At 41.4% G+C, this 23,594-nt stretch overlaps 3 protein-coding genes across 5 annotated transcripts in view; 2 read left to right on the forward strand and 1 right to left on the reverse strand.

Annotated features, from left to right (window-relative positions):
• LOC135628413 (vacuolar protein sorting-associated protein 32 homolog 2-like) overlaps positions 1-3,762 on the forward strand; it is a 6,862-nt gene extending 3,100 nt beyond the window's left edge. For both annotated transcript variants that reach the window (XM_065135048.1, XM_065135049.1), the window contains exons 4-8: positions 1,825-1,910; positions 2,015-2,106; positions 2,414-2,528; positions 2,610-2,812; positions 3,464-3,762. In XM_065135048.1, the coding sequence (XP_064991120.1) occupies positions 1,825-1,910; positions 2,015-2,106; positions 2,414-2,528; positions 2,610-2,801 (485 nt within the window). In that variant the 3' untranslated portion in view covers positions 2,802-2,812; positions 3,464-3,762. The remainder of the gene's footprint in view (positions 1-1,824; positions 1,911-2,014; positions 2,107-2,413; positions 2,529-2,609; positions 2,813-3,463) is intronic.
• Positions 3,763-12,781: 9,019 nt separating this feature from the next.
• On the forward strand, positions 12,782-14,257 carry LOC135629732 (uncharacterized). Its single transcript, XM_065137605.1, has 4 exons — positions 12,782-13,093; positions 13,268-13,467; positions 13,783-13,855; positions 13,954-14,257. Exons 1-4 carry the CDS (start codon positions 12,916-12,918, stop codon positions 14,106-14,108), a joined length of 606 nt encoding a protein of 201 aa, XP_064993677.1. The 5' UTR covers positions 12,782-12,915; the 3' UTR covers positions 14,109-14,257.
• Positions 14,258-15,064: 807 nt separating this feature from the next.
• LOC103984110 (KH domain-containing protein At5g56140) lies at positions 15,065-22,632 on the reverse strand. Of its 2 annotated transcripts, none has more exons than XM_009401554.3 (7): positions 22,376-22,632; positions 21,728-21,813; positions 18,707-18,810; positions 17,767-17,886; positions 17,571-17,687; positions 15,967-16,110; positions 15,065-15,830 (listed from the first exon to the last, which is right to left on the reverse strand). In XM_009401554.3, exons 1-7 carry the CDS (start codon positions 22,483-22,485, stop codon positions 15,681-15,683), a joined length of 831 nt encoding a protein of 276 aa, XP_009399829.2. In that variant the 5' UTR covers positions 22,486-22,632; the 3' UTR covers positions 15,065-15,680. The 2 variants fall into 2 exon arrangements, with proteins under 2 accessions (XP_009399829.2, XP_009399821.2); XM_009401546.3 differs by having other exon boundaries at positions 18,707-18,855.
• Positions 22,633-23,594: the final 962 nt, after the last annotated feature.

Below are 23,594 nucleotides of genomic sequence, written 5' to 3' on the forward strand. Positions count from 1 at the left end.
CAAACTTCTAAACAGGATGCTTGATGTAATGCTTATGTATGTCCGTGTCTTTTGGTATGTTCACGCTTTGCACAGCATGTAGAGGGACGGCCGAAGGCTTAATAGTCCCATTTTAGTTGGGTTTGGTAGCCGCTTTAGGCTTGTAAATAAAGATTGTGTCATGTGGACACTTGTGAGAGATTTTCGGTCTGTAGTGGATCATTTTGACCCTTTGTTGTGCAACTGTTTAGAGCTTGTAAAGTCTGTTTGTAATTTGCATTGTCTATGAAGTGTTTTCGGAAATGTTTGCTTGTGGATCCCGAGTGAGACGTTTTCTGTAACCCGTTTTCTCTTTTGTAGGTCCTAAGGGACTATGAGAGGTTTCGGGGAGGCTGACATTTGCGGACGGACACGCAAGGGTGCCGCATGACTTAGGCAAAACCAGCTAAGTCCGTGACACAACGACAAGGACATATATACCCAAATTCAATATAATCCCTTGAATATTCCTTAGGTTGGATTTGCCCCATTTCACACAAGGGCATATATAAAAGGGGGTATTTGGGTTATTTTGACAACTAAAGGAATAGTTATCAAAACCAGACCGAACCAGATGGTCGGACCTGAAAAATCGGAAACTAGATCATTAACTGGTTCGAGTCACTTAATGGATTAGATGTGTTGGAAAACCAGAATGAACCGATTGACTGGCTTTCTTGATAACCCGAATGAATCGACTGATTTGCATACAACTGATTTGGTTTTGTAAGAGAACAAAAGATTACTTCAATATCTTTAAATTTTTCTTATTATTTGTTTAAGAGGATATCTACATCAGTCACTAAATTAGGATAAATATGAGAAATAAATTAAAATTAATAACTTTCAATCTTGATGACTTGGATTTCAGTGATGATGAAGAAGAAGATGAGAGAGATCAAGTTAGACCTCATGAAAGCTATAAAAGTAGAATTGGATTTAAAGAATGCAACAAATATTGCAACAAACAAAACTGAGTTTGAAAATTCAAAGTATAATATGGAATTGACTTATTGTGGGGTAGAATTACCGAATGAATATTTTGATGACTAAAAATGTGTCCATTTTGATCAAAAATTTATGTGTGTTTGTTAATAAGTCATGACAATGATATTGGACAAATTATTTCTTCTATATCATTGAACAATTGATTTTGAATTGGATTAGCATAAATTTTATCATGTGTTATTAAACATTTTATCTAGATAAACATTTATGTTTATAATGTTGGTTGATGATACCATTTTTATCTTTTTCTATATAACTAAAGTTTTATTTTCATTTGTATAAATTTGATCCTTTTTTAATTAATTTTAATATTTTAGATTTTTACTATATGTAATTTTAATTATTTTTTATATTTTAATTAAATATGCATTTTAACCTGTTGACCCACTGGTCTGACTAGTGATCCAGCGACCCAAGGCGCTTCATGGTTTGATTCTGATAACTTTGACTAAGAGTATACTTTTAGCTGCTGAGAGAGAGGGTAGTTAACTTTATGAACTTTTTAGTAAATTTTGATGTTCTTTTGGTATATGGATGGAAAATCAAGACCCAATGCATATGCCATTATGTCCTTTTTTTAAATGATATTTATGTAAAGATTCTTAGTAATAATGTCATTATGTTTTTCATGACATATTTCATTGACCTTTTAGAAATTTCCTACATTGTACAAAATTTGAAAAATCAATATGGACTTTATTACAACCATTATAGCCTGTTGCCTTGTGGTAAAAGCCATTTTGTTTTTATTTATCATGCCCAAAATTATTAATAATCTTTCTGCTTTCATCCATTTAGCTGCTATACAATGCTTGAAGAGGAAGAGACTTTATGAGCAACAAGTTGAGCAACTTGGAAACTTCCAGTTGAGGATTCACGATCAGGTACTGATTGATATTGAAGATGTTAATGATTTTCCATGATATGCTTCCGACTTTCTTTTGCTGAATCATTTTCTGATCATGTCTTTATTTTTTTGGAACTTAAGATGATAATGTTGGAAGGTGCAAAAGCTACAACAGAGACTGTTGATGCATTGAGAACTGGAGCAGCTGCAATGAAGGCTATGCAAAAAGCAACGTAAGTAGACATGACTTCAATTTCATATTTGTTCATGTTCTCTGAAATATTTCTGTTGTAATGGCTAGGCTTTAGACCTTAAAAGCAAGTAACAACTGATTATTGTCATGTACACTGAAACTTGCTTTCACACTGGCTTGATCGACTTATTGTTCCATTACATGATGCTGATTCTGAATTGTGTATGGCTGGTCTGGCCATTTTTGCCTTTCCAGCTCCTTACTGTACTTTTGTTTTTTCTGACATCTTGTGCAACAGTAAACAAGAAGGCATGAATCTGACTGTTGTTCCTTTGCTCTCTTTTTAGTAATATTGATGATGTTGACAAGACTATGGACGAGATTAATGAACAGACAGAGAACATGAAACAAATTCAGGAAGCATTAGCCACTCCTATTGGAGCTGCAGCTGATTTTGATGAAGTATACCTCCTCGCTGTGATCAATCTTCTTCTGTATTCTTTTCCTTGTTCTTGATTGACAATTTAAACTTTGCTATGCTAGGATGAATTGGAAGCAGAACTGGAAGAGCTGGAGGGAGCAGAGTTGGAGGAACAGCTTCTTCAGCCTGCTACAACTGCTCCTTCTGCTCCAGTGCATGTTCCTGCTGGTAGAGTACCAGCCCGACTTGCTCCCCAGAAAAATACTGCTGAAGAAGACGAACTTGCTGCATTGCAAGCTGAGATGGCAATGTAGTAACTAGTGAGGTACCGTGGTCTCTACTCCTGTTCCATATATGTTTTTCAGAAACATAAGCCTGCAGTTAATGATGATTAATCTATTTGCTTCAAAGGCCTGTAAAATTTATATTATTGGAAGCACTATCACTCTGAAATTTGTTACTTTATCTACCCATGTTATTTAATATTTCTATTCATGTGCTGTATTAAACTGTTTTCTTGATTGTATCTGTGGTTCCTGGAGTATAAGTGGATTTTGGGACACAATTTGTATCGTACTTTATTAATGTTGTCAAAATATGCATGTACTATCTGTTAAATTTTCCCTTGACACTGGAAGCTATTTTTTTTGGGGTGTGTGTTTGTTTTGCATTTTTTTTTCTGGTGCTAGGATTTTGTTGGTTTTGGTGAATCCATTTGCCACAGTACCAATGAATGCATATTATAGTTAAGTGCTGATATCAACAAATATTATTTTTAGATTTACTCAAGACAAGCTTCTTGATTTACAAAATCAAGAGTTTTCATAAATTCACCTTTTTCCTGTAAAAAATCCTTTTACATGTATGCCAACAATTATTTGCTGAAGGGGGCTGATATAAGTTTTTGTATATAAGAAAGTGAACAGTACATTTGTTCAAGTGTTTTGGTATCTATACTGATTTTTTTCTTCTGCAGGTTAATGATGGTAAAAGGAAGTGAGTCTGGATCATGTAAAAATGATTTGGTATACATTAAATGCTGGCAGAAAGTCTGGTTTGATAGATCCTACTGCACTGTGCATCTGCAAGCAATTAAATGGTGGGGAAAAAAAAAAAAACAAAATTGTTATCTTCTATGTGTATTTCTGGTTCCTATTCTCTTGTACACATTTTTATGATACTGTTGTGGTGTCATTATATCTGATACACCGATACTTGGTCTACGTTTGATAGTACATGTTCCAAAAGAAATGCATAAATAAATGCTGAGTTTTACCTTCTGCTCTTAACAATGGTGACAGATTATGTCGGCGAATCTGCTAAATAGTGGATTTTTTGAAATTTCACTTGAATTTGGCTGCACCTTTTAGAATAATAGTAGAATGCATTCTACCATTATTCCAAAAGAAATGCATAAATAAAGGATGAGTTTTACCTTCTGCTCTCTACAATGGTGACCAATTATGTCGGCAAATCTGCTAAATAGTGGATTTTTTGAAATTTCAGTTGAATTTGACTGCACCTTTTGGAATAATCATAGAATGCATTCTTTGCAGATTTGATGATTTGATGTCTAAATATCCTGTTCCTCTCCCTCTTGCTCCCTCTCATGCTTGTGTATTGTAATTGTGATTTATACCTTTTAAAATTGTAATCTTATTCTGATTCTAGTCTCCTTGCAATCTTAAACTCATCCTGATATTTCTCCACTTTGTTTAGGAGTTTATATCTTCAATTCTATTTTCATGGCTGGCCTCTCATGCTTGTGTAATGTAATTGTGATTTATACCTTTTAAAATTGTAATCTTATTCTGATTCTAGTCTCCTTGCAATCTTAAACTCATCCAACTAATTTCTGCTCTTTGTTTAGGAGTTGATATCTTCAATTATACTTTCATCTTTATGTTGCTACTGCTGTTTATGATTTGGCACATTGGATGTGTTCTTCTGCAAGTTCCTAAGAACCCTAATATCTACCTCAGTTTTAATTGAAGTTTACCTGCCAAGGTATCTCCAGTTGAAATTCGAGTTCTTGCTCTCAAACATTGTGATAAAAATCTTTCTTCTATTAACTTCCATCAGCTGATGTGAATCTTTTTTATGGTTCATAAAAAAAACTTGGGTGATATCTTTCTGGTTCTTTATATTATTGTCATTACTGCAGCTTGCTCAACCTTAAATGCTACCTGTTCTTACAGTGTTCATTCTTCTGAAGCTGCTCCAGCTTTAAGTTAAACATAAATCTTAGTTGATTAATCTTCCTGGTGTCTAAAAGTTTTGATAATTAATTTCTGTGAACAAGTGATTGGGTAATTCCGCTTATGCACAATAAACATCCTGCAACAAACATGAGCCAGGCACAGTGCAATGCTCAACCAAGAAAACTTTTGTTTCTTACCATCAGTGGCCTGACAAGACAAAACCCCACCTCTCATTGAACACCAAGAATGCCAGTGTTGGTTTCAGAGATGGTTGAAAGCAGTAGAGAGGAGAGGGAAAAGTTTGCTTCTACCTTCACTCTCCTCCACACATTCTTCCTCCTATGTCTTTATTTATAGTCATGTATACTGATAAGACCCTAAAGTCTTATCGTAGACTCTAATACCAAATGATAAGACCCTAAAGTCTTATCGTAGGCTCTGATACCAAATGATAAGATCCTAAAGTCTTATCGTAAAAAGAAGAAGAGAAGGGGATGATCACTTCGAGGGGATCGGTCCTCGAATATGAGAAAGAGTTGCCTTGTAGTGGTGGTGGGGAAAAAGGGAAGCAAGGTTGCGGTGGGTTGCGCCAAGGATCGTTGCTCTGATACCAAATGATAAGACCCTAAAATCTTATCGTAGGCTCTGATATCAAATGATAAAACCTTAGGGTCTTATCATTTGGTATCAGAGCCTACGATAAGATTTTATGGTCTTATCATTTGGTATCAGAGCAACGATTCACCGCAACCTTGCTTCCCTTCTTCCCCACCACCACTACAAGGCAACTCTTTCTTCACCGTTGTCGTTGTTTCCCCGGCCAGCGACCTTCGACCACCGCTCAACCTTCTCGCTGTCTCATCTCGCTCAAAAAAAAAAAAAAACAAAAACAAAAACAAAAACAAAGGAAAAAGAAAAGAAGAAACACGAGAGGAAGAAGAAGCCGCAGCCACCCCCTGCGTCCCCTGCTTCCGGCCAGCCCACCCGCCGCTGCTGCTCACGGCCAGCGCCCACCATCGCCCCGCTTCCCGGCCGGCGACCACCACCGCCGCTGTTCCCCGGCCAGGAGACGACGCTGCCAGCGTCCATCCCAGCCCTACTGCCGCCGCCCGCCTCCCCTTGCGACGCAGCGCAGCCGCTCGACTCTTCTCCTCGGCGATCGTTGGTGACGCTGCTCCCAGCCGCGCCACCACCGCTGCATCTCTACCGCAACCCCAGCCGAGCCCCCCCCTTGGGTCGCAGCCGCAGCCGCCTGTTGCCACAGCCCCTCGTTGCAACGGTTGCAGAAACAGAGTTCCTCTGTTGCCGCAGCCCGTCGTCGATCGCAGCCGCGCCTCCACCAGCCGCGCCGCCTCCAGCACTCCTCTTCCCCTCCAGCGCCGTCGCCGACCAGCCGACTCATCACCGCTGCGGGCCACCGTGCGACGACCGCCGCACGCCTCCCAGCAGCCGATCCTCCTTGCTCTGCATCCGTAGTGCCAGAAACAGGGCAACTCACCGGTTGCCCTTGTTCCCAACCGTGACACCGCCGACTCCTCCTTCTCCACCGCTGCCGCTGCTTCTCGGCCGCACGATCACCGCCGCGCCGCCGTTGCCAGCATCGCCAGCGGCTCCGGCTGTGGTACGATAGAAACAGAGCACCCTGTTTCCCATCTCCAGCATCGCAACTTCCCGGCCAACGACGACGCTCGCTGCCTTTTTCTCCACCGCCAACGCTGCGCTCCGGCCAGTGACCACCGGTGCTGCCAGCCACCGCAGCCTTCTCCTCAACCGCTCGTGCTCCTTCCGGCCAACTCCTTCGGTGGTGCGACAAAAACAGAACCACCACGCAGCAACAAAAACAGCGGCACCCTCTGCTGCCGTAGCCGTCGATTGTAACCACCGTCGTCGCTCCCGGCCAACGACCAACCTCTCGTTCTGCAGCAGTCGCCCTCCAACAGCGAACGCAGCAACAGCAGCAAGTACGCTGCCTTGCCTCAACCCCAGTAGCACACGCAACATCGATTCCTCTTCTCAACCTCGGTCGCATCAACGCTGCCTCCCCCTTGCTTAGCATATTCTGCCACAACCACAGGTTGCCATCACCGCAGTCTCAACCCCGTTGCTCGGCGATCGCCCCTTGGGTCACAGCAGCTACAGCCACATCAACGCAATCGCCTTCCAACCCCGGCGCTCTCACCTCACGCAGCGATAGAAACAAGGCAGCTACTCTTCCTCCAACGTAGCGACCGCAGCACTGTCCTAGGCGTCCACCTCCTCGGCAACTTCGCATCGACAGTGTTGATGCCCTTGACCGACACCAAAAACAGGAGTTGAGATTACAGATTTACAGTCTTACGTAATAGCCACTGATAACTCAGTGAAAGCATAAATGGAAGCATTGGAAATCAGAATTGAGAACCGATTACAAGAAGTACTTAATGATTTCAAAAAGGACTTACTGGGGAGCCTTAGTAAATTTCAACAAGGTGAGAGCTCAAGTTCTACATTGCATAGATCTGGAAATACTAGAAAAGGGCCCTAAGATTGTGACACAATCTACTCATACATGAAGGTGGATGGACAGTTCTCAAAAATTTGTCAGACTTCTACAGTGTTGGAATATCAGAGTAGGTTTGAAAGATTGTCAAATCAAGCTAGAGATTGGTCGGAACGATAACTTCTTGATACATTTATTGAAGGGCTTATTCCAGAGATTCGGTGTGAAGTTAAGGCTCGTCAACCTCGCACTATGATAGCTACGATCTCATTCGCACATTTACATGAGAAAAAAATCAACAGGAAAAATCATGGAAACAGAAGTGACAATAACCAGATGATCAGTAAGCCACCAGCCCTATCTATTCCCAACCAAAGCCTTGACACCCGAAGACTAACCCAAGAAGAACTTAAGGAAAGATTAGCAAAGGGTTTGTACTATGATGAAAAGTGGAGTATGGAGCACCGATGTAAACAAGGGCAACTTCTGATGATTGAGCCAATTAGAGAAGAACCGGAAGTAAAAGAGTTGGACTCCGATCATAAAGGTATGAAAACTGATGAAGATATTGAAGACATCACACATATAGTGCATGCATTGGCTAGTTATGCTAACCCACAAACTATGAAAATCGGAGGAACTTTGAACCATCAACCTGTCACTATTTTGATTGATACAGATAGTACTAATAATTTTATGGACAAGAAAGTTGCAGCCCAATTAGCCCACCACATTGAAGGCTGTGATATATTCGAAGCTGATGGACGAATTTTAACTTATGATAGCAAAGGCCAGGAATTTCTTGCAACGATTACTATATTGAAAGATCGACCTATTGCTTACACTGTCAAAAAGTGGAGACCATACTTAATTGATCAACAGGTTGTAATGCGTTGCAGATAGCCTATGACTGAAGTGCTAAAAGATAAGCTCCCCGAGATTGATGCTGCTCAACCATGAGGACAAGGCTGATTTGAAGAGGGAGGAACTGTTATGACCCTTTTTCTGTACTTTTGAATAATGTTTATTGAGTCTGTTTAGTCCAGTTGTTTATTGAGTCGGTTTGGTTCAGTTAGAATCAAGTAGATGTTTATTTAATATTTATTTATTATTAGAGTTCAAGTCCTGATGGACTCTGGGCGGAACTCTATAAATAAGGATGTAACTGCTTCTTTTCAATAATCTATGAAAAATATTATTCTGTCTTTGGACAACCCTAGGAGGCCGATCCCCTCGAAGTGATCAAGGAGGGCCGATCCCCTCGAAGCGATCAAGGAGGGCCGATCCCATCGAAGAGATCAAGGAGGGCCGATCCCCTCGAAGTGATCATTATCATTCCATTTTCTCCCATTTCTTCCACGATAAGACCTTAGGGTCTTATCATTTGGTATCAGAGCCTACGATAAGACTTTAGGGTCTTATCATTTAGTATCAGAGCCTACGATAAGATTTTAGGGTCTTATCATTTGGTATCAGAGCAACGATCCTTGGCGCAACCCACCGCAACCTTGCTTCCCTTCTTCCCCACCACCACTACAAGGCAACTCTTTTCTGTGCTTATCATTTGGCATGTCGGGAACGTGCCAAGGATCCCCTCGAAGTGATCATCCCCTTCTCTTCTTCTTTTTACGATAAGACTTTAGGGTCTTATCAATTGGTATCAGAGCCTACGATAAGACTTTAGGGTCTTATCATTTGGTATTAGAGCCTACGAAAAGACTTTAGGGTCTTATCATTTGGTATCAGAGCAGCGATCCTCGGCGTTCTCGCTGTAGTTCGTCATCTCGTTCAAAAAAAAAAAAAAAAAAAAAAAAGGAAAAGAAGAAACACGAGAGGAAGAAGAAGCCGCAGCCACCCCTGCGTCCCCTGCTTCCGGCCAGCCCACCCGCCGCTGCTTCTCTCCGGCCAGCGCCCACCATCGCCCCGCTTCCCGGCCGGCGACCACCGCCGCCGCTGTTCCCCGGCCAGGAGACGACACTGCCAACGTCCATCCCAGCCCTACTACCGCCGCCCGCCTCCCCTTGCGTCGCAGCGCAGCCGCTCGACCTCTCCTCCTCGGCGATCGTTGGTGACGCTGCTCCCAGCCGCGCCACCACTGCTGCCTCTCCACCGCCGCCCGCCTTCCCTTGGGTCGCAGCCGCAGCGGCCGATTGTCGCCCTCCTCGCGGCGACCGAAACAGGGCAACTCACGGATTGCCCTTCTTCCCAGCCGCATCGCCTCCGCTCGATCACCTGGCCAGCGACCTCTTCTCCTCGCGTTCCCATCTCGCTCGAGAGAGAAGGACCGCCGGCACCGCAGCCGCAACCGCCGGTTGCCGCAGCCCCTCCTTGCAGCGGTTGCAGAAACAGAGCTTCTTCTGTTGCCGCAGCCCCTCGTCGATCGCAGCCACGCCTCGAGCGCCGTCGCCTTCCAGCCGACCCACCACCACTGCCAGCCACCGTGCGGCGACCGCTGCTCGCCTCCCAGCCGCCGCTCCCCCTGGCTCGGGCGAGAACGACCGCCGCCACTCCCCCTTGCTCTGCCCCCTTGGTGACCGAAACAGGGCAATCCTCTTGCTGCTGCGAACGGTTGCCACCACCGTCGCCGCTGCTGCCCAGCCAGCGACGACGCCGCTCGCCGCCCAGCCTGCCACCGTCGATTCCTATTTTCCCCTGCAGCCTCAACCTCGGCAACACCACCGCAGCCTCCCTCCAACAGCACACGCAGCAAGCTCTGTTTCGGTCGCTTCAACGACACCGTTGTGTCCTCAACCGCACGCGATCCATCGACGTCACCAACGCTTTCTTAGTGCGGTAGAGACAGAGAAACGCTGCCTTCCATTTGCACCGTCGCAACCACCGCAGTGACAGGCCCTTGGCGACGCTGTAGCCACATCAACGCAGTCTCGTCTTCCAACCTCGGCGCTCTCACCCCACGCCTCGATAGAAACAGGGCAGCTACTCTTCCTCCAACGCAACGACCGTAGCACTGCCCTTGGCGTCCACCTCCTCGGTAACTTCGCATCTACAGTGTTGATGCCCTTGTCCGACACCAAAAACAGGAGTTGAGATTACAGATTTGCAGTCTTACGCAATGGCCACCGATAACTCAGTGAAAGCACAAATGGAAGCATTGGAAATTAGAATTGAGAACCGGTTACAAGAAGTACTTAATGATTTCAAAAAAGATTTACTGGGGAGCCTTAGTAAATTTCAACAAAGTAGGAGCTCAAGTTTTACGTTGCACAGATATGAAGATACAGGAAAAGGGCCCCAAGATTATGACACAAATTACTCACACATGAAGATGGAATTTCCGAGATGGAAAGATGGAGATCCGACCAATTGGATCTCTAAGGCAGAAAATGTTTTTCGTTTTCACAGAACCCCCGAAGAATCCAAGGTAGAAGTGGCCTCAATCCAACTCGAGGGAGATGCACTCCAGTGGTACGATTGGTATGAAACATTTCACGGAGTTCCTTCGTGGGAGCAGTTCAAAAGAGGACTTCTTGTTCGCTTTGGCCCATCCGAATATGAGAATGTTGATTGCCAGCTCACCAAAATTCATCAAACTTCTACAGTGTTAGAATATCAGAGTAAGTTTGAAAGATTATCAAATCAAGCTAGAGATTGGTCGAACCGATAACTTCTGGATACATTTATTGAAGGGCTTATTCTAGAGATCCAGTGTGAAGTTAAGGCTCGTCAACCCCGTATTATGATAGCTGCGATCTCATTTGCAAATCTACATGAGAAAAAAATTAGCAAGGAAAGATCAGCAAGGGGTTTGTATTATGATGAAAAATGGAGTATGGAGCACCGATGTAAACAAGGGCAACTTCTGATGATTGAACCAATTAGAGAGGAACCGAAAGCTAAGAATGTGGACTCCGATCATGAAGGTATAAATTCTAATGAAGATGTTGGACCTACCATATATACAATGCATGCATTAACCGACTACTCTAACCCGCAAACTATGGAAGTTGGCGAAACTCTAGAACATCAGCCTGTTATAGTTTTGATTGATACTGGTAGCACTAATAATTTTATGGACAGTGAGACTATTGACCGATTGGCCCACCACATTGAAGACTATGACAGATTCGAAGTAAAGATCGTTGATGGACGGATTTTCACTTGTGATAGCAAAGGTTCAAAGATAAATTTGATTATACAGGGCCAGAAGTTTCATGCAACTATTGCTACATTGAAAGATCGACTTGTTGCTTACACTATTAAAAAGTGGGGATCATACTTACTTGATCAACGGGTTGTGATGCGTTACAGATAGTCTATGGCTAAAGTGCTGAAAGAGAAGCTCCTAGAGATTGATGCTGCTCAGCCTTGAGGACAAGGCTCATTTGAAGAGGGAGGAACTGTTAGGACCCTTTTTATGAGCTTTTGAATAATGTTTATTGAGTTTGTTTAGTCCAGTTGTTTATTGAGTCGATTTGGTTCAATTAGAGTCAAGTAGAGGTTTATTTAATATTTATTTATTATTAGAGTTCAAGATGGACTTTGGGTGGAACTCTATAAATAGGAATGTAATTGCTTCTTTTCAATAATCTATGAAAAATATTATTTTATCTTTTGACAAATCCTTGGAGGCCGATCCCCTTGAAGCGATCAAGGAGGGCCGATCCCCTCGAAGCGATCAAGGAGGCCGATCCCCTCGAAGTGATCATCCCCTTCTCTTCTTCTTTTTACGATAAGACTTTAGGGTCTTATCATATACCTTTTCATTTCATTTGTGGTGGAACTTCTTCATGATCAATGTTTTGGGTCACTGAGGTCATGAAGATCATGGTACTATAGTTTTTGGTGGTTTGACTGCAAGGGCAAAAAGGTCATTCCAGAGAACACAGCAAAGTTGGCATGGTCTTTATGTTCTGGCGATAGGATGAGTTTAGGAACAAGATTTCCTATGTAGATAGCATCAATTCTAATCCTTCAAACATATTACTTTGGCAATAGTTTCACTTCCAGGTTGCATATTTCCACTGAGTTGTTTGACCAAAATTTCTTTTTTTTTTTTTTTTTTTTTGTTTGGCGGAAGATGTCATTCTAAAAGTTTTTTTGGATTGATGGTAATCCAATCAGAATCTTTGTTGCTATTAGTGGTGATAAGCATCAGAATCAGAAAATACAATGACAAAAATCATTTTGTTTAACCTTTTTTTTTTTTTCTTTTCATATTGTTGATTTTGATTTAGGTTAAAGTATGCACATAACGAGCATATTCTGAATGTGAATGATAGACCCAATTTTTTTTCTTGATTAAAAAAATTCCACCTCTATTTGAAACTTTTATGCTTGTGAGAAATCCAATGGACTCTTTAAGAATCCATTCCAACAGTTTATTCTAAGAATTTAGAACAAAAGGCTGTTCTTTCTAAGATTAATTATATATATAGTTTAGTTTAATCCCTCTTATCATTAGGGAAAAGGAGGAAAACTTGAGCCACAATAATTTCAAATGCTCAGATTGGTCTCCTAAACTCAACAACAATCCTTCCGGGCTCTGAACTCAAGCCTAGCTTTTTTTAGCTCAGGAAGAAAACAAGAACAGGAGAAAAAGAAGGGCCACAGATAACACTTGTGGAGGATAGCATCCTACTTGCTGAAGGCTGAGCCCTGCCCTCCCTTCCTCTTCTCTTGCCAGTGGAAACAATTCCAATCCATTGCACACCTCACAGCCAATTCAAATACTCTTTATTTCACACTTGTGAAACTACTGGAGCTCCCTGTCATCTGGCCTTCTTCACCATGGCCTGTCAGTCCATCAACATTCACAGCGCCTTGACAAGGCAGGTGATGGATGCAAGCTTTTCCATCTTCTCAAGGGCTTCAATGGTTGGCTATCGTCGACACGAGCCAGGAAGAATCATGCTCACCCATGGCACCGTTGTGTGCTCAGCCATACAAGAGTCCTCCACTGCCGCAGGTACTTGTGATTTAGCTGCTTCAATTGATTTCTGTTTCATGGAGGTAAGAGGTAGTAGTGATTGCGGTGAACACGCCTGTGCTCATATGTATGATCGATAACTACAGCTCTTGGGGAGAAGTTTGATTTGTTGTTTAGGCCAACAGCTGAGTTGCTGTGATTTGTTTGTAATAGTTACTGATGTGAAGAAACAAGAGGTGGCGACCAAGGCAGCAGCACCAGCAGCAGCAAATGATGCTCCTGGGAAGCCCAAGAAACCCCCCGTGAGACCATTGCCGGAGATGATGGAAGAGGAGGTGATTCCTTCACTGAAGGAGTGTCTTGAGGCCCAAGAAGATGTCTCGGAGATTGAAATCTCCTTTCAGGATAACAGGGTCAGTGATTCTCCGAACCATTCCACAATATTTTAATTGGATCACAGGCCTAATTTTCTAAGTGCTAATGTGGACTAAAGAAGCAAAACTAAATTGTTCTTCTCATATTTGATGTGAGACCCATAGATAAGAAATGGTTTCCACAAACACCTGATCTAAATCATGACAATGAATCATCTTTTTTGCATCTCCCTTTCCCTGTATCATCAAAGAAGAAGCTTTCAGTGCACATAGCGTTAAATTCGGTGTTAAACGAACATCCTGCTTAAATTCTTGCTAAGAGTGATTTCTATTGTGGCCAATGAAAATTAACAGCTAGAAGGATCCTTCCTAAAGAAAGGCATTCCTTACTCCTTTTGGGCCTTCTTCCCCAACGGAGTCTTGACAGGTACCACCTCTCTCTCTCTCTCTCTCTCTCTCGGTGTCATGTCCTCCTCCATTGTGGCAACCCAAGAACTCACTGGCTTTCTCCCCCGCCTGCTGCAGGTCCTAAAGGGTTCTCCTTGTCGTCGTATGGCTCAGGAGTTAGCACGGTTGAACCCTTTCTCATCGATGAAAAGAGAATCAATGCCAAACTAGTAGTTTTCTGGGTGAAGAAGAGATTGGCAGCTCAAGGCATCCTCCCTGTTTGGACTGAGTAGATTGTTTAGCATTCAGAAACACCGAGTGCTATCACAGTGGTAGTCACTGCACCAGCTGACTGCATCACCACCAATATTGTAAAGCTCATTCTTACCTTCACCGAGACTATGTTACTGGTATTTCAACAAAAGTTATTTGCTTTTTATCATGTGAATTCTTCTGCATCTCTTCCACGAAGGGTGTTTGCCTAAGCACTCGATATGCTTATAACCTCGCTTGCAATTACTCGTCATGCAATGAGTTTGACTTCATTAATTTCTTCGATCGCGGTTGTACAAAATTCAAGATCAAGTATGTTAGGAAGATATACTCGAACAACTTCAGAAACTTACTTTTTGTAGCTATGATGGTAAGCAAATGCACACTCTGCATGCTGACCACATCAAGAAATGATATTATTGGACACCACCATCCGAGATGAACATTTCTTGGTGGTTTCTCCGCATCGATTTGTCTCTCCCACGAAGGAACTTCCTTCAGACTCTGCTACTCCAACTAGCCATAGATGGCTCTTAATATTTTATGTTTGTAAATATAAAAATAATCTTTAATTAAAAATCTTGATAGGAGATGAGCATATATCTTGGACTTGGCAATTCATATTGTTGTCGAGTTCATGTAATTTGCTTTTAACAAGGGTACTGCAATTATATTGAGAGAGCTTCGTCTCATGCTGCATTTACAGCAGGCCAGCATCCATCCATTTTACCTTCCACCTCCTCTGTTGCCTGCTTTATCTTGTGAAGTTACACCGGCCAAAGTAAAAGAGAGTTCCTTTGCAGAGTTTGGTAACAACACATCCACCAGCTAAAGGAATAAAGACATGAAGTGATGCTTATGAGTTGGAGGTCAGATTCAACATTCTCACTGGTTTACTTGTGAATTCTGAGGTGATCAAACATGTCATACTACTGGCAAAAATGGTTGCATCAATCACAGGATTGGCATCAACAGATGGTCCATAAAAATGCACTAACATTGTCAAAACATAAACAAGCAGTGTCCAGGAGACTTATTACCATATCCACAAAACTAAGGACATTATGACCAAATAGTCCAAATACAACTTAAAGAATCCATAACGACGGCACTCTGATGATGAAGATCTGCTTAGAGGGAATACCAACTCACTATTTGTACATATAGACCTGACTGATTATTCCATATACCTCCACACTAACATCAAAACTGTAATCACACAAAACAGTGTTTTAACTACATGGATACATATCTGACGAGCACGAATCTAAACAAAACCTTCTCTTCCCGGAAGGAAGACATTTTAAGATGACCATGGTTAAAGGCGTGTTCACTGATTCTTCTGTACACCCCCGGACTAGTACCAAAATTGTAATCACACATTGCGTCAAAGTAACATGGCCTTTGTTCCTGACTAGGGCACATATATATGCAAACTCCACAACCCTATCTTCCCCCTCCAGCAGAAAGACACTGACATAACCATAGTTAGAGCCATGCCTTAGTCAAAGCATGGCTAACACTAACCAGCACATGACTATCAAAGATAAAACAGACACTCATAGCAGGGACAGCTAAATGACAATCTCAGTTTACCCCCTCGTCTTGGCTCTCTTCAAGCCAAGGCTGTTATGGAAAGGGGAGGCGGACCCTGATGTGTGAGAGCCTTCATCACGGAGGGTACCATTAAGCATGGCTAGCTCTCGCAGCTGCTGCTTCTTAAAGAAGTCTACCGACTCATCCTGCATAAGGATGGGGAACAATGTGAAATGACTATAATATAACTGAATCCTCTAGAGGAAAAGTAGGAAAAAGAAACAGTCTTTTTTTCTAGAACATTAACAACATTGAACTCCATGAATGAGAGTCGAGCAATACCACAGGCTTCAGCATATCTTTGAGTATTTCGCGGGCTTGCAACAAGCGAGCATCAACAATTTCAACTGGCATATCCGCTTCTACAAGAATGTGAAGGGGCTCATTCAGATGTTCATACCCTGGTTTTCCCCTCATCATCTCCTCCTATACATGATAGACGATGTAGATCCAGTGACTATTATGACAATTGACACAATCATACATGAGACACATGCGTACTATCTGGTTTCATAAACATCACTGAAGCCAGGAATGCACCATAAAATTATAGGAAGCATGAAAAAGAAACTAAATGCCAAGTATCCATCCACACTAGTATGCAAGCAACTTTACTAAATGTCAACTATCCACCCATACGAGTATGGAATCCACCTTATTGTCTCCTTTTCCTTAAGATGATAATAAAAAGCAATATCGAGAAAAATATAAAGTCTAAATTGGAACCAACATAAATCCAAAAGTACATTTAACTGAAGAACCATTGCTCGCCCGCTTAAATTGAGCATCAGCATACTACAACAGACTCCAAAATCTGAGATCCAATTCGTTCCCAAAACTTTAACAAGTTCCATGGTCTCAAAGAAATTTCTTTACCCTAAATGCTAAAATTTGCTCCAAGTACATGGTATGCCAATAACTAAAAACACAAACAATTGACGTATTTGTTAAGAAGATAATAGTGTAATGTGGCAAGAAAAAACATAGCAAAATGTATAATTTAAAGTGAAAATTACATGTAGTATCTTCTAAACAAGATTCGAGTTCAAAGAATTTATTGAATTGCTGAGCTGAGCTGAATAACATACTGACATGAACCTACACCCAAATTTCAATTAGCCTCAGAAATCATAGACATAATAGTATCCAAGAAATGGTCATTCACACCTCGCTATGACATCATATTTATTTTAAAGTTTTAGCATCCTTAACCACTAACTTCAAAGGTACCTCCTGTGACCATATCTAATCGAACACAATGGCTAAATACTAATGACAGCAAAATGCAGGCAGTTCTGGCCGAGACAAAAGAAGGTTGTTATTCTAGAATAATTCAAGTTATCTTTACTGATAGAGCAGAATGAGAGAAGGAACTTGAGTGCAGAAGCATCTTTAAACTACTAAGAACATTTCATTAACCTAAGCTAAACAAGCTTCTATAGTTCTCTAGATGATGATACTAGTTGGGCAAAACCATGAACTTTTTGAGCTATTGTTAAAACATCAAGCTACAACAACAACAACAAGATCATAAGTCTCAACTATTTGGGGTTGGCTATATGGATCATTTGCTGCAATCAGTTAAGATCCATATTCATGAAATCTGACATAGTTTTAGGCTTGTTGTCAATGACCTAACACAACCCTCAATCTTTTTCATCTAAACTAGAGACCGACATTGGCGGTGTTTGCTAAAACATCACGCTATACATAAAAATAATATACAAGACCTGGCCACATCTGATAGTCACAGAATGACAATGACTAAAGAGCAAGCAGTGTCTGATCTTGTAACTTTATAAATTTTGTCTAAGTGGATCTGTTATCACAGTAGCATGAATGCATGCCGGATGCACAAGTACAAACAGCTGTAAGGAAACGATTACCCGTGCAGGATCTTTAATGCTGCCCCGCCCCCTAATTAGAACACGACAACCAGTATTTGCTTCAACTCGCTTGAGAGAGTTTCCTCTAGGACCAAGGAGCCGACCAACAAAGTTGTACTGCTCAACCATTAAAAAACAAATCTCACGTAATATGCATTTTTGATATACAGTTGAGAAGAAAGAAGCTGTGGCATACATTAGGGTATTGGTCAACTGGAATATCCACTCTAATAGTTCTCTTCACAACAAGACCAGAGGAGCTGCCTTGTGGCCCAACCCACCCATTCCCTGATGAAGGCTGTAATATACCCAATCTCTGCAGGATACAAGCAAAAACCATCACAAATGAAATCCACCGACTCACAACAAAAGCTAAGGACAACACATTTAGTTATATGAGGCCATAGAACATACATTAACTTCATAAAGTAAGAAAATAGTAAACAACAAAAAATGCCAAAATTTTTTTGACTATTAAAGAAACAGTGGGTCATTTGACAGACAATGGTGACATCCCAAGTTCACATGAAAACAAATAAAAATGATGTATCTTTTTCATAATATCTTCCAGATGCAGAAACCTAAAGCTGGAAAACCAAGGTAAGTTACTAAAACAAACAACAAATGCAAATACTTGGTTGGTTAATGCAAATAAGGAGACAATCAACCTGATTTTATAATAGATCAATGAAAAAGAGAGAAATATATTTATTTTCTGTACTCCATAATCATATGTAGCCTAGCATTTCTACACAATTGGGTAATTGAGTCAAACAAAATGAGCTTAAAAGAGGGTGGGACCCAGAATGCTTCAGTGACCTTAACCACTCACCAATCCACATTTTGTCAGAATCGGATACTTCAAATTGATCAATAATACTACAAAGGAGGCTAAGGTTCTGGACAACTAGGTTAAACTTAAGATGGATGCACATAACTATGTCGAGAATGCAAAAGTACAGACACCACGTCTACGGTTACATTAATAGCAAACAGTACACAAAGAATGGATGATCTGGATCAGGGCAGAAAATTTGTGTTAGCTTTCCACATCACCAAAATATGTAAGTTGCACATTACACAAGCAGCATACCAGATAAAAAAAGAAGAGTCATGTTAATGGTTAGTATCCGTACTTCAGATTGAAACGCTGATGCCCAGCCATTCATATCAGTAGTGCTTCCATTTGGAAATAATCCTCCACTGATTAGTGGGCTACCATGTTCAAGCCCAGTTTGATCTAAAAGAGAAGCATTCTCCAACAGCGTGGTTAAATGTAAAATTTCTGCTCCAAAATTTCAATTTCAAAAATTACCAGTTAGCTTTTGTAAACTAAATTAGTCAGCAGTAAATGGACAAGCATGGGTGAAATGATCAGGCAATCAGAACCATACCAATCCAAATGTCAAAGTTTGCAATATAAAACTATCACCAAGTATGAAAACAAGAAAAACAAGAATTAGCTTAAGCTAGTCCAATAAGAAACTAGTTAAGAGATATATTATCTGCAGAGAAAACAGAGCACATTAGATGTATGGCTTTCATTACTTCCAAAATAACGATCAACTCATCTTGTAACTCTGAAGTACAGAACTAGATAGTCATGTTATAGACCATTTTTATAAGTCTAATACCTATTTGTGTTAGTAGCCCAAAATTTTCCCACATTGGATAATTGATGCAATGATAAGTGTGTTTGGTAGCTTGCATATTCCCAAAAACATACATTTACTTTTGTAATCTGCATGTAAATCACTCACTTTGTTGTTCAACCAAGTTAGCCACATGAATAAATGCATGCCTGCAAACGAATCTTGGGGCTCCATCTATATTTACTTTCTGCATCATCACTCCAAACATCTCAAGATACTCGGTTGCATTCTCAAACAACATTGGCTAATACAAGTTGCCAACAATATCACCTTGCATTTTCAAAATGCATGCATTAGCTAATGCAATGCAAAGCATCCACAAGCCCAGTGATTTCAATAGGAACTCGCCTCGCTTCATGTTCAGGCACCTCGCTTCAAAGAGGCGCCGCCTGAGCACTCGCCCGAGACCAGGCGCTGGGCGCTTCGGGCGCTCGCCTAGGCGCTCGGGCGAGGCGAGGCCCGAGCACCTCGCTTCATGTTCAGGCACCTCGCTTCAAAGAGGCGTCGCCTGGGCGCTCGCCCGAGACCAGGCGCCAGGCATTTCGGGCGAGCGCCTAGGTTAAACCAGGCGACCGAACCAGATTTTTAGGTCTGGTTGGTCTCCGGTGCTTTAGTTGGTTCAATCAAACCAACTAAATTACCGATAACAGGCTCCCTCTCGCGATTTCCCCGACTTCCCCAACCCTAACACTTACGATTTTACCGTCGAGATTTCTTCTCCGCTATCGCTGCTCTCTGCTGCCGTTGCTACTGTCGCTGCTCACCGCTCCTGTCGCTACTCGCCACTCCCGTTGTCGCTTGCCACTCCCGCTGCTGCTCGTAGCTCCTGCTCCCACTCCCGTTGTCGTCGCCGCTCCCGCTCCAACTATCGCTTGCTACCGCTGCCGTTGCCTCAACAGCCTCGGTCTTCTCACACTCTTCTCACTATACTATTAACCGTATACTAATAATAGTATTTTTATTTATTAGATTAATAATATATTATTTTGATTTTAATACTTTTAAATTGTATTTATTTAATAATATATTTTTATTTAAAAAAAATAAAAATATACTATTATGATTTATTTATTTATTATGATTTTGTACCTAATTTTCTTAATTTAATAGCATATTTTTTATTTAAATAATTATATTTATTAATTATATTATATATTTTTATATTTTAGCACATCGTTTCGCTTGGACGAGCGCCTAGCGTCTCGGGCATTTTTGGATCTTGACGTCTTTTGAGGCCTAACACTTTTTAAATTACTGCACAAGCCTATGATACAAAACACCCAGTTACTGTTGTCATAGTGATAGACAGAACAGGGATCACACAGTACCCTTTTTGTCTGTAATGCATGCACATGCACCTGAAACTCAGTAACTCACCGCATAAAGCAAAACTCATCACTTGACACGCATGCAGTATTTTCATGCTGAAACTATTCATTCCATATGAATTGAAAAGCTCACTGAATCAATGTCCAGTGATGCATCAAATCAAAGTTTGGTTTTAGATGGTCTAGAAACCAGATTTTCAAAATAAGTCCTTTAGATTGTTCTATCAGAAGAGATAAATACAATTTCTAGAGATAAGTGCAGCTATCAACATTTCTAGACAACAACAAAAGACCATATTTTTTACATCAGTCCAGCTAGTACTGTTGTAGATCAAGGAATAATTTGTCAAAATATAATTCATACTAGAAGGGTAGTTTCTGTACATATTTAATAGGAAACAGTTTTCCAGTAGGATAATCAGATACACAATTATTTTCACAATAAAGCGTTCTTCAATTGCTTCACATAGACAAAAAAAATCTTCTTTTTTTTTTTGTCAGCTTCCTGGAACAGTATATATATATATATATATATATATATAAACCATGTTTATTGCCTTTTTATGGGACATCACAAACTTTTGGGAAAGATATTTATGAGATATAATGCCGTAGGATGTTAAGTTTTATATCCAACCAATAACTTATTAATTCTATTGCCTTCTATTTCTTGCTAAGATCTTTTTTAAAAGCAGAAGCACATCAAATAGTTCCCTATTTGAACATATGACGGTGTAACGATAGGATATACATTTATACATAGATATTCCAAACATTTGATCCTTCCATTCATTATGACCAAGTATTTCTTAAAAAGCAACTGAAATGATCAACAATGTCAGCTAGGACACTAAGAAACTAGGCAGATAGTCATGCTACTTGCATCTCACTGAAAAATATTATCAAGCTCTCGTCTTATGAATGACATTTGCACATCCCAGATCTTTCATCAGGAGAGGAGCAGTTGATGGGGTAAAACAGGTTTGTCATTTACCAAGGTTAACGTGGGGATGCTGAAGATAACATACAAAGTTGAGAAGCAAACACAGGAATGAGGAAGCATAGTAAACGGTTTATATGGCATGAAATTATTCGAACCGACAGAAGTAGTGGATTTTAGACCATCGTAAAGCAAGTTCGGAAAAAAAAATGATTTCCATAAGAAACAGAAACTCACCCTGATTAAGCAAGCGATAGCTGTGAGGCAGCACCAGCATAAACGGGCTCAGCTTCTGACGCTCTGTTAGCAACTCCGTTAGGTACCTGGCAAGTACTGCTCATTTAAGCGCTTTTCACAGGAAGTATGCTAAACAACTAACCACGCTCGTGAAATCAAAAGCACCAGATTCCAGCCAACTAACAGAGACGAAGAATACAAATTTTCTCAGCTTAAAGTTCACATCCAAACTAAGTAGATCTTCCATATAACCCAATACAAGTTGCAAAAGTAACTCTAAAAATGAAGCCTTGCATCGATTGAATGTCCCAAAGCTCATTCACACGCAAAAACGAAAAGGAAAAACTCTTTCTACAAAACATTCTTGGATCATACCACCAACAGCCCGCTCGATAGAAGCATCAAAAGCTCAAACAACAACAGAGAGATCTTTCTATTAGGATAAGCTTCCCTAAAGCCACAGCAAGATCAAGTCTTTAAAAGCTCCCAGCGATCCAGAAAGGACCAGATAAGAGAAACATAGCTGACTCTACTAGATGAAACCAAAGAAATCAAAACAAGCGAAAGAAATCGATCGCGAAGCAGAAAGATCACATTTTTTTTTCTTTCTTCCGAACGAGAAGGATATCAGGAAGAGCGGAATCCTACTTCTCCTGCTCGACGAGGGCGCTACTGGCCGACCGCATGCCGGAGATGTGAGGGGACTGCGGTGCGGTGGAGGGGGACGGCGAATAGGCCATGTACCTGCCGGAAGCCATGGTTCCGGCCAGATCGGAGGCGGATTCCAGCAGAGCACAGCGATCGGGCGGCGAATTCCGCCGAGATCGCGATGCCGACGCCCTAAAGGAGCCGCCTTTCTTACACTGGACGCGGTGGAAGAGGGACGAATCGGTGGAAAAGAGGAACAAGCGAGCATTTATAGCGAACGACAAGAGACTCCACAGGAAAACTCCGTCCAGTCGTCACTGTGACAGCCAAAAATGGGATTTTGTTTTCCATTTTTATAAACATCAAAATCATAATTATTTTATCAAATTTAATGTGCTAAAGTTTATAAATATTAAATTCGATCATCAATCAATCCAATACGTATAAATTGACTCTCATAACATCGATCGGTGAAAATATTTTCCATGGAGTTCAACTTTTTTTTACGTAATCAAGTTATTTTCGTAGCTATTTTTCTTTCATTTCTAACTAAATCACTGCCCAAAATTATCATCGACAGTCTCCATAGTTCAACTCAGCAGAAAGCCAGATAGGAAGAAAACCTTACAGAAAAGGCTGTAAATACATGTAATTTACGAAAATTAAGATATATATATATATATAATGCTTATATATTTATCTAACTGAAGCATTATTTGTTTTTGTTTGTTGTGATTACTTACCGGTGTGCGGTGAACTCGATCCTAAGAGTCAAGTCAGGAGCAGTTGAGAACATACATGCTTGATTCGATCCAATTCAACGGTTCCGCGACGCACGGCGAACCGGGTTCGCGTCAAGATTCCCGCTCGATGAGATCCTCGATGTTCTTGTGGTGTCGCGGTCCCCATGCTAGTTTGACTCGTGGGCCCCCCCAGGAGTCCCAGAATCATTCATCTCTCTCTCCCACAGCCGCCACCACCGACGCGCGCGCGCTCTCGCTCTCTCTGCTGCTGCTCCCGTCTGCGATCCCAGTCCCTTCCTTTCGACAGACCAGAAGCGTTCAGCGAAGGGCTAAACGAGACGGTCATCAGCTCGATCGAGCAGGTCCCTGCACCCTCCCCTGATTCGCTTTCATGCTGCCTTTTAGAATTCCGTTCCAAGATCCATTCCTTTCTCCTTTTGGTCGTGTTTTCTCTTCGAATCTTGGGGTTTTACGGA

This window comes from Musa acuminata, chromosome BXJ3-1, assembly GCF_036884655.1.
Source record: "Musa acuminata AAA Group cultivar baxijiao chromosome BXJ3-1, Cavendish_Baxijiao_AAA, whole genome shotgun sequence".
NCBI lineage: Eukaryota > Viridiplantae > Streptophyta > Magnoliopsida > Zingiberales > Musaceae > Musa > Musa acuminata.

Coding starts and splice junctions, on each gene's coding strand:
- LOC103984110 (XM_009401546.3), bottom strand. CDS start 22,485: ATGGCTTCCGGCAGGTACATGGCCTATTCGCCGTCCCCCTCCACCGCA. Junction 17,887..18,706: donor CATCAGCGTTTCAATCTGAA/GTACGGATACTA, acceptor TGTATCCTGCAG/AGATTGGGTATATTACAGCC. Junction 17,688..17,766: donor CAGTTGACCAATACCCTAAT/GTATGCCACAGC, acceptor ATGGTTGAGCAG/TACAACTTTGTTGGTCGGCT.
- LOC135629732 (XM_065137605.1), top strand. CDS start 12,916: ATGGCCTGTCAGTCCATCAACATTCACAGCGCCTTGACAAGGCAGGTG. Junction 13,094..13,267: donor AGAGTCCTCCACTGCCGCAG/GTACTTGTGATT, acceptor TGTTTGTAATAG/TTACTGATGTGAAGAAACAA. Junction 13,856..13,953: donor CCCCAACGGAGTCTTGACAG/GTACCACCTCTC, acceptor CGCCTGCTGCAG/GTCCTAAAGGGTTCTCCTTG.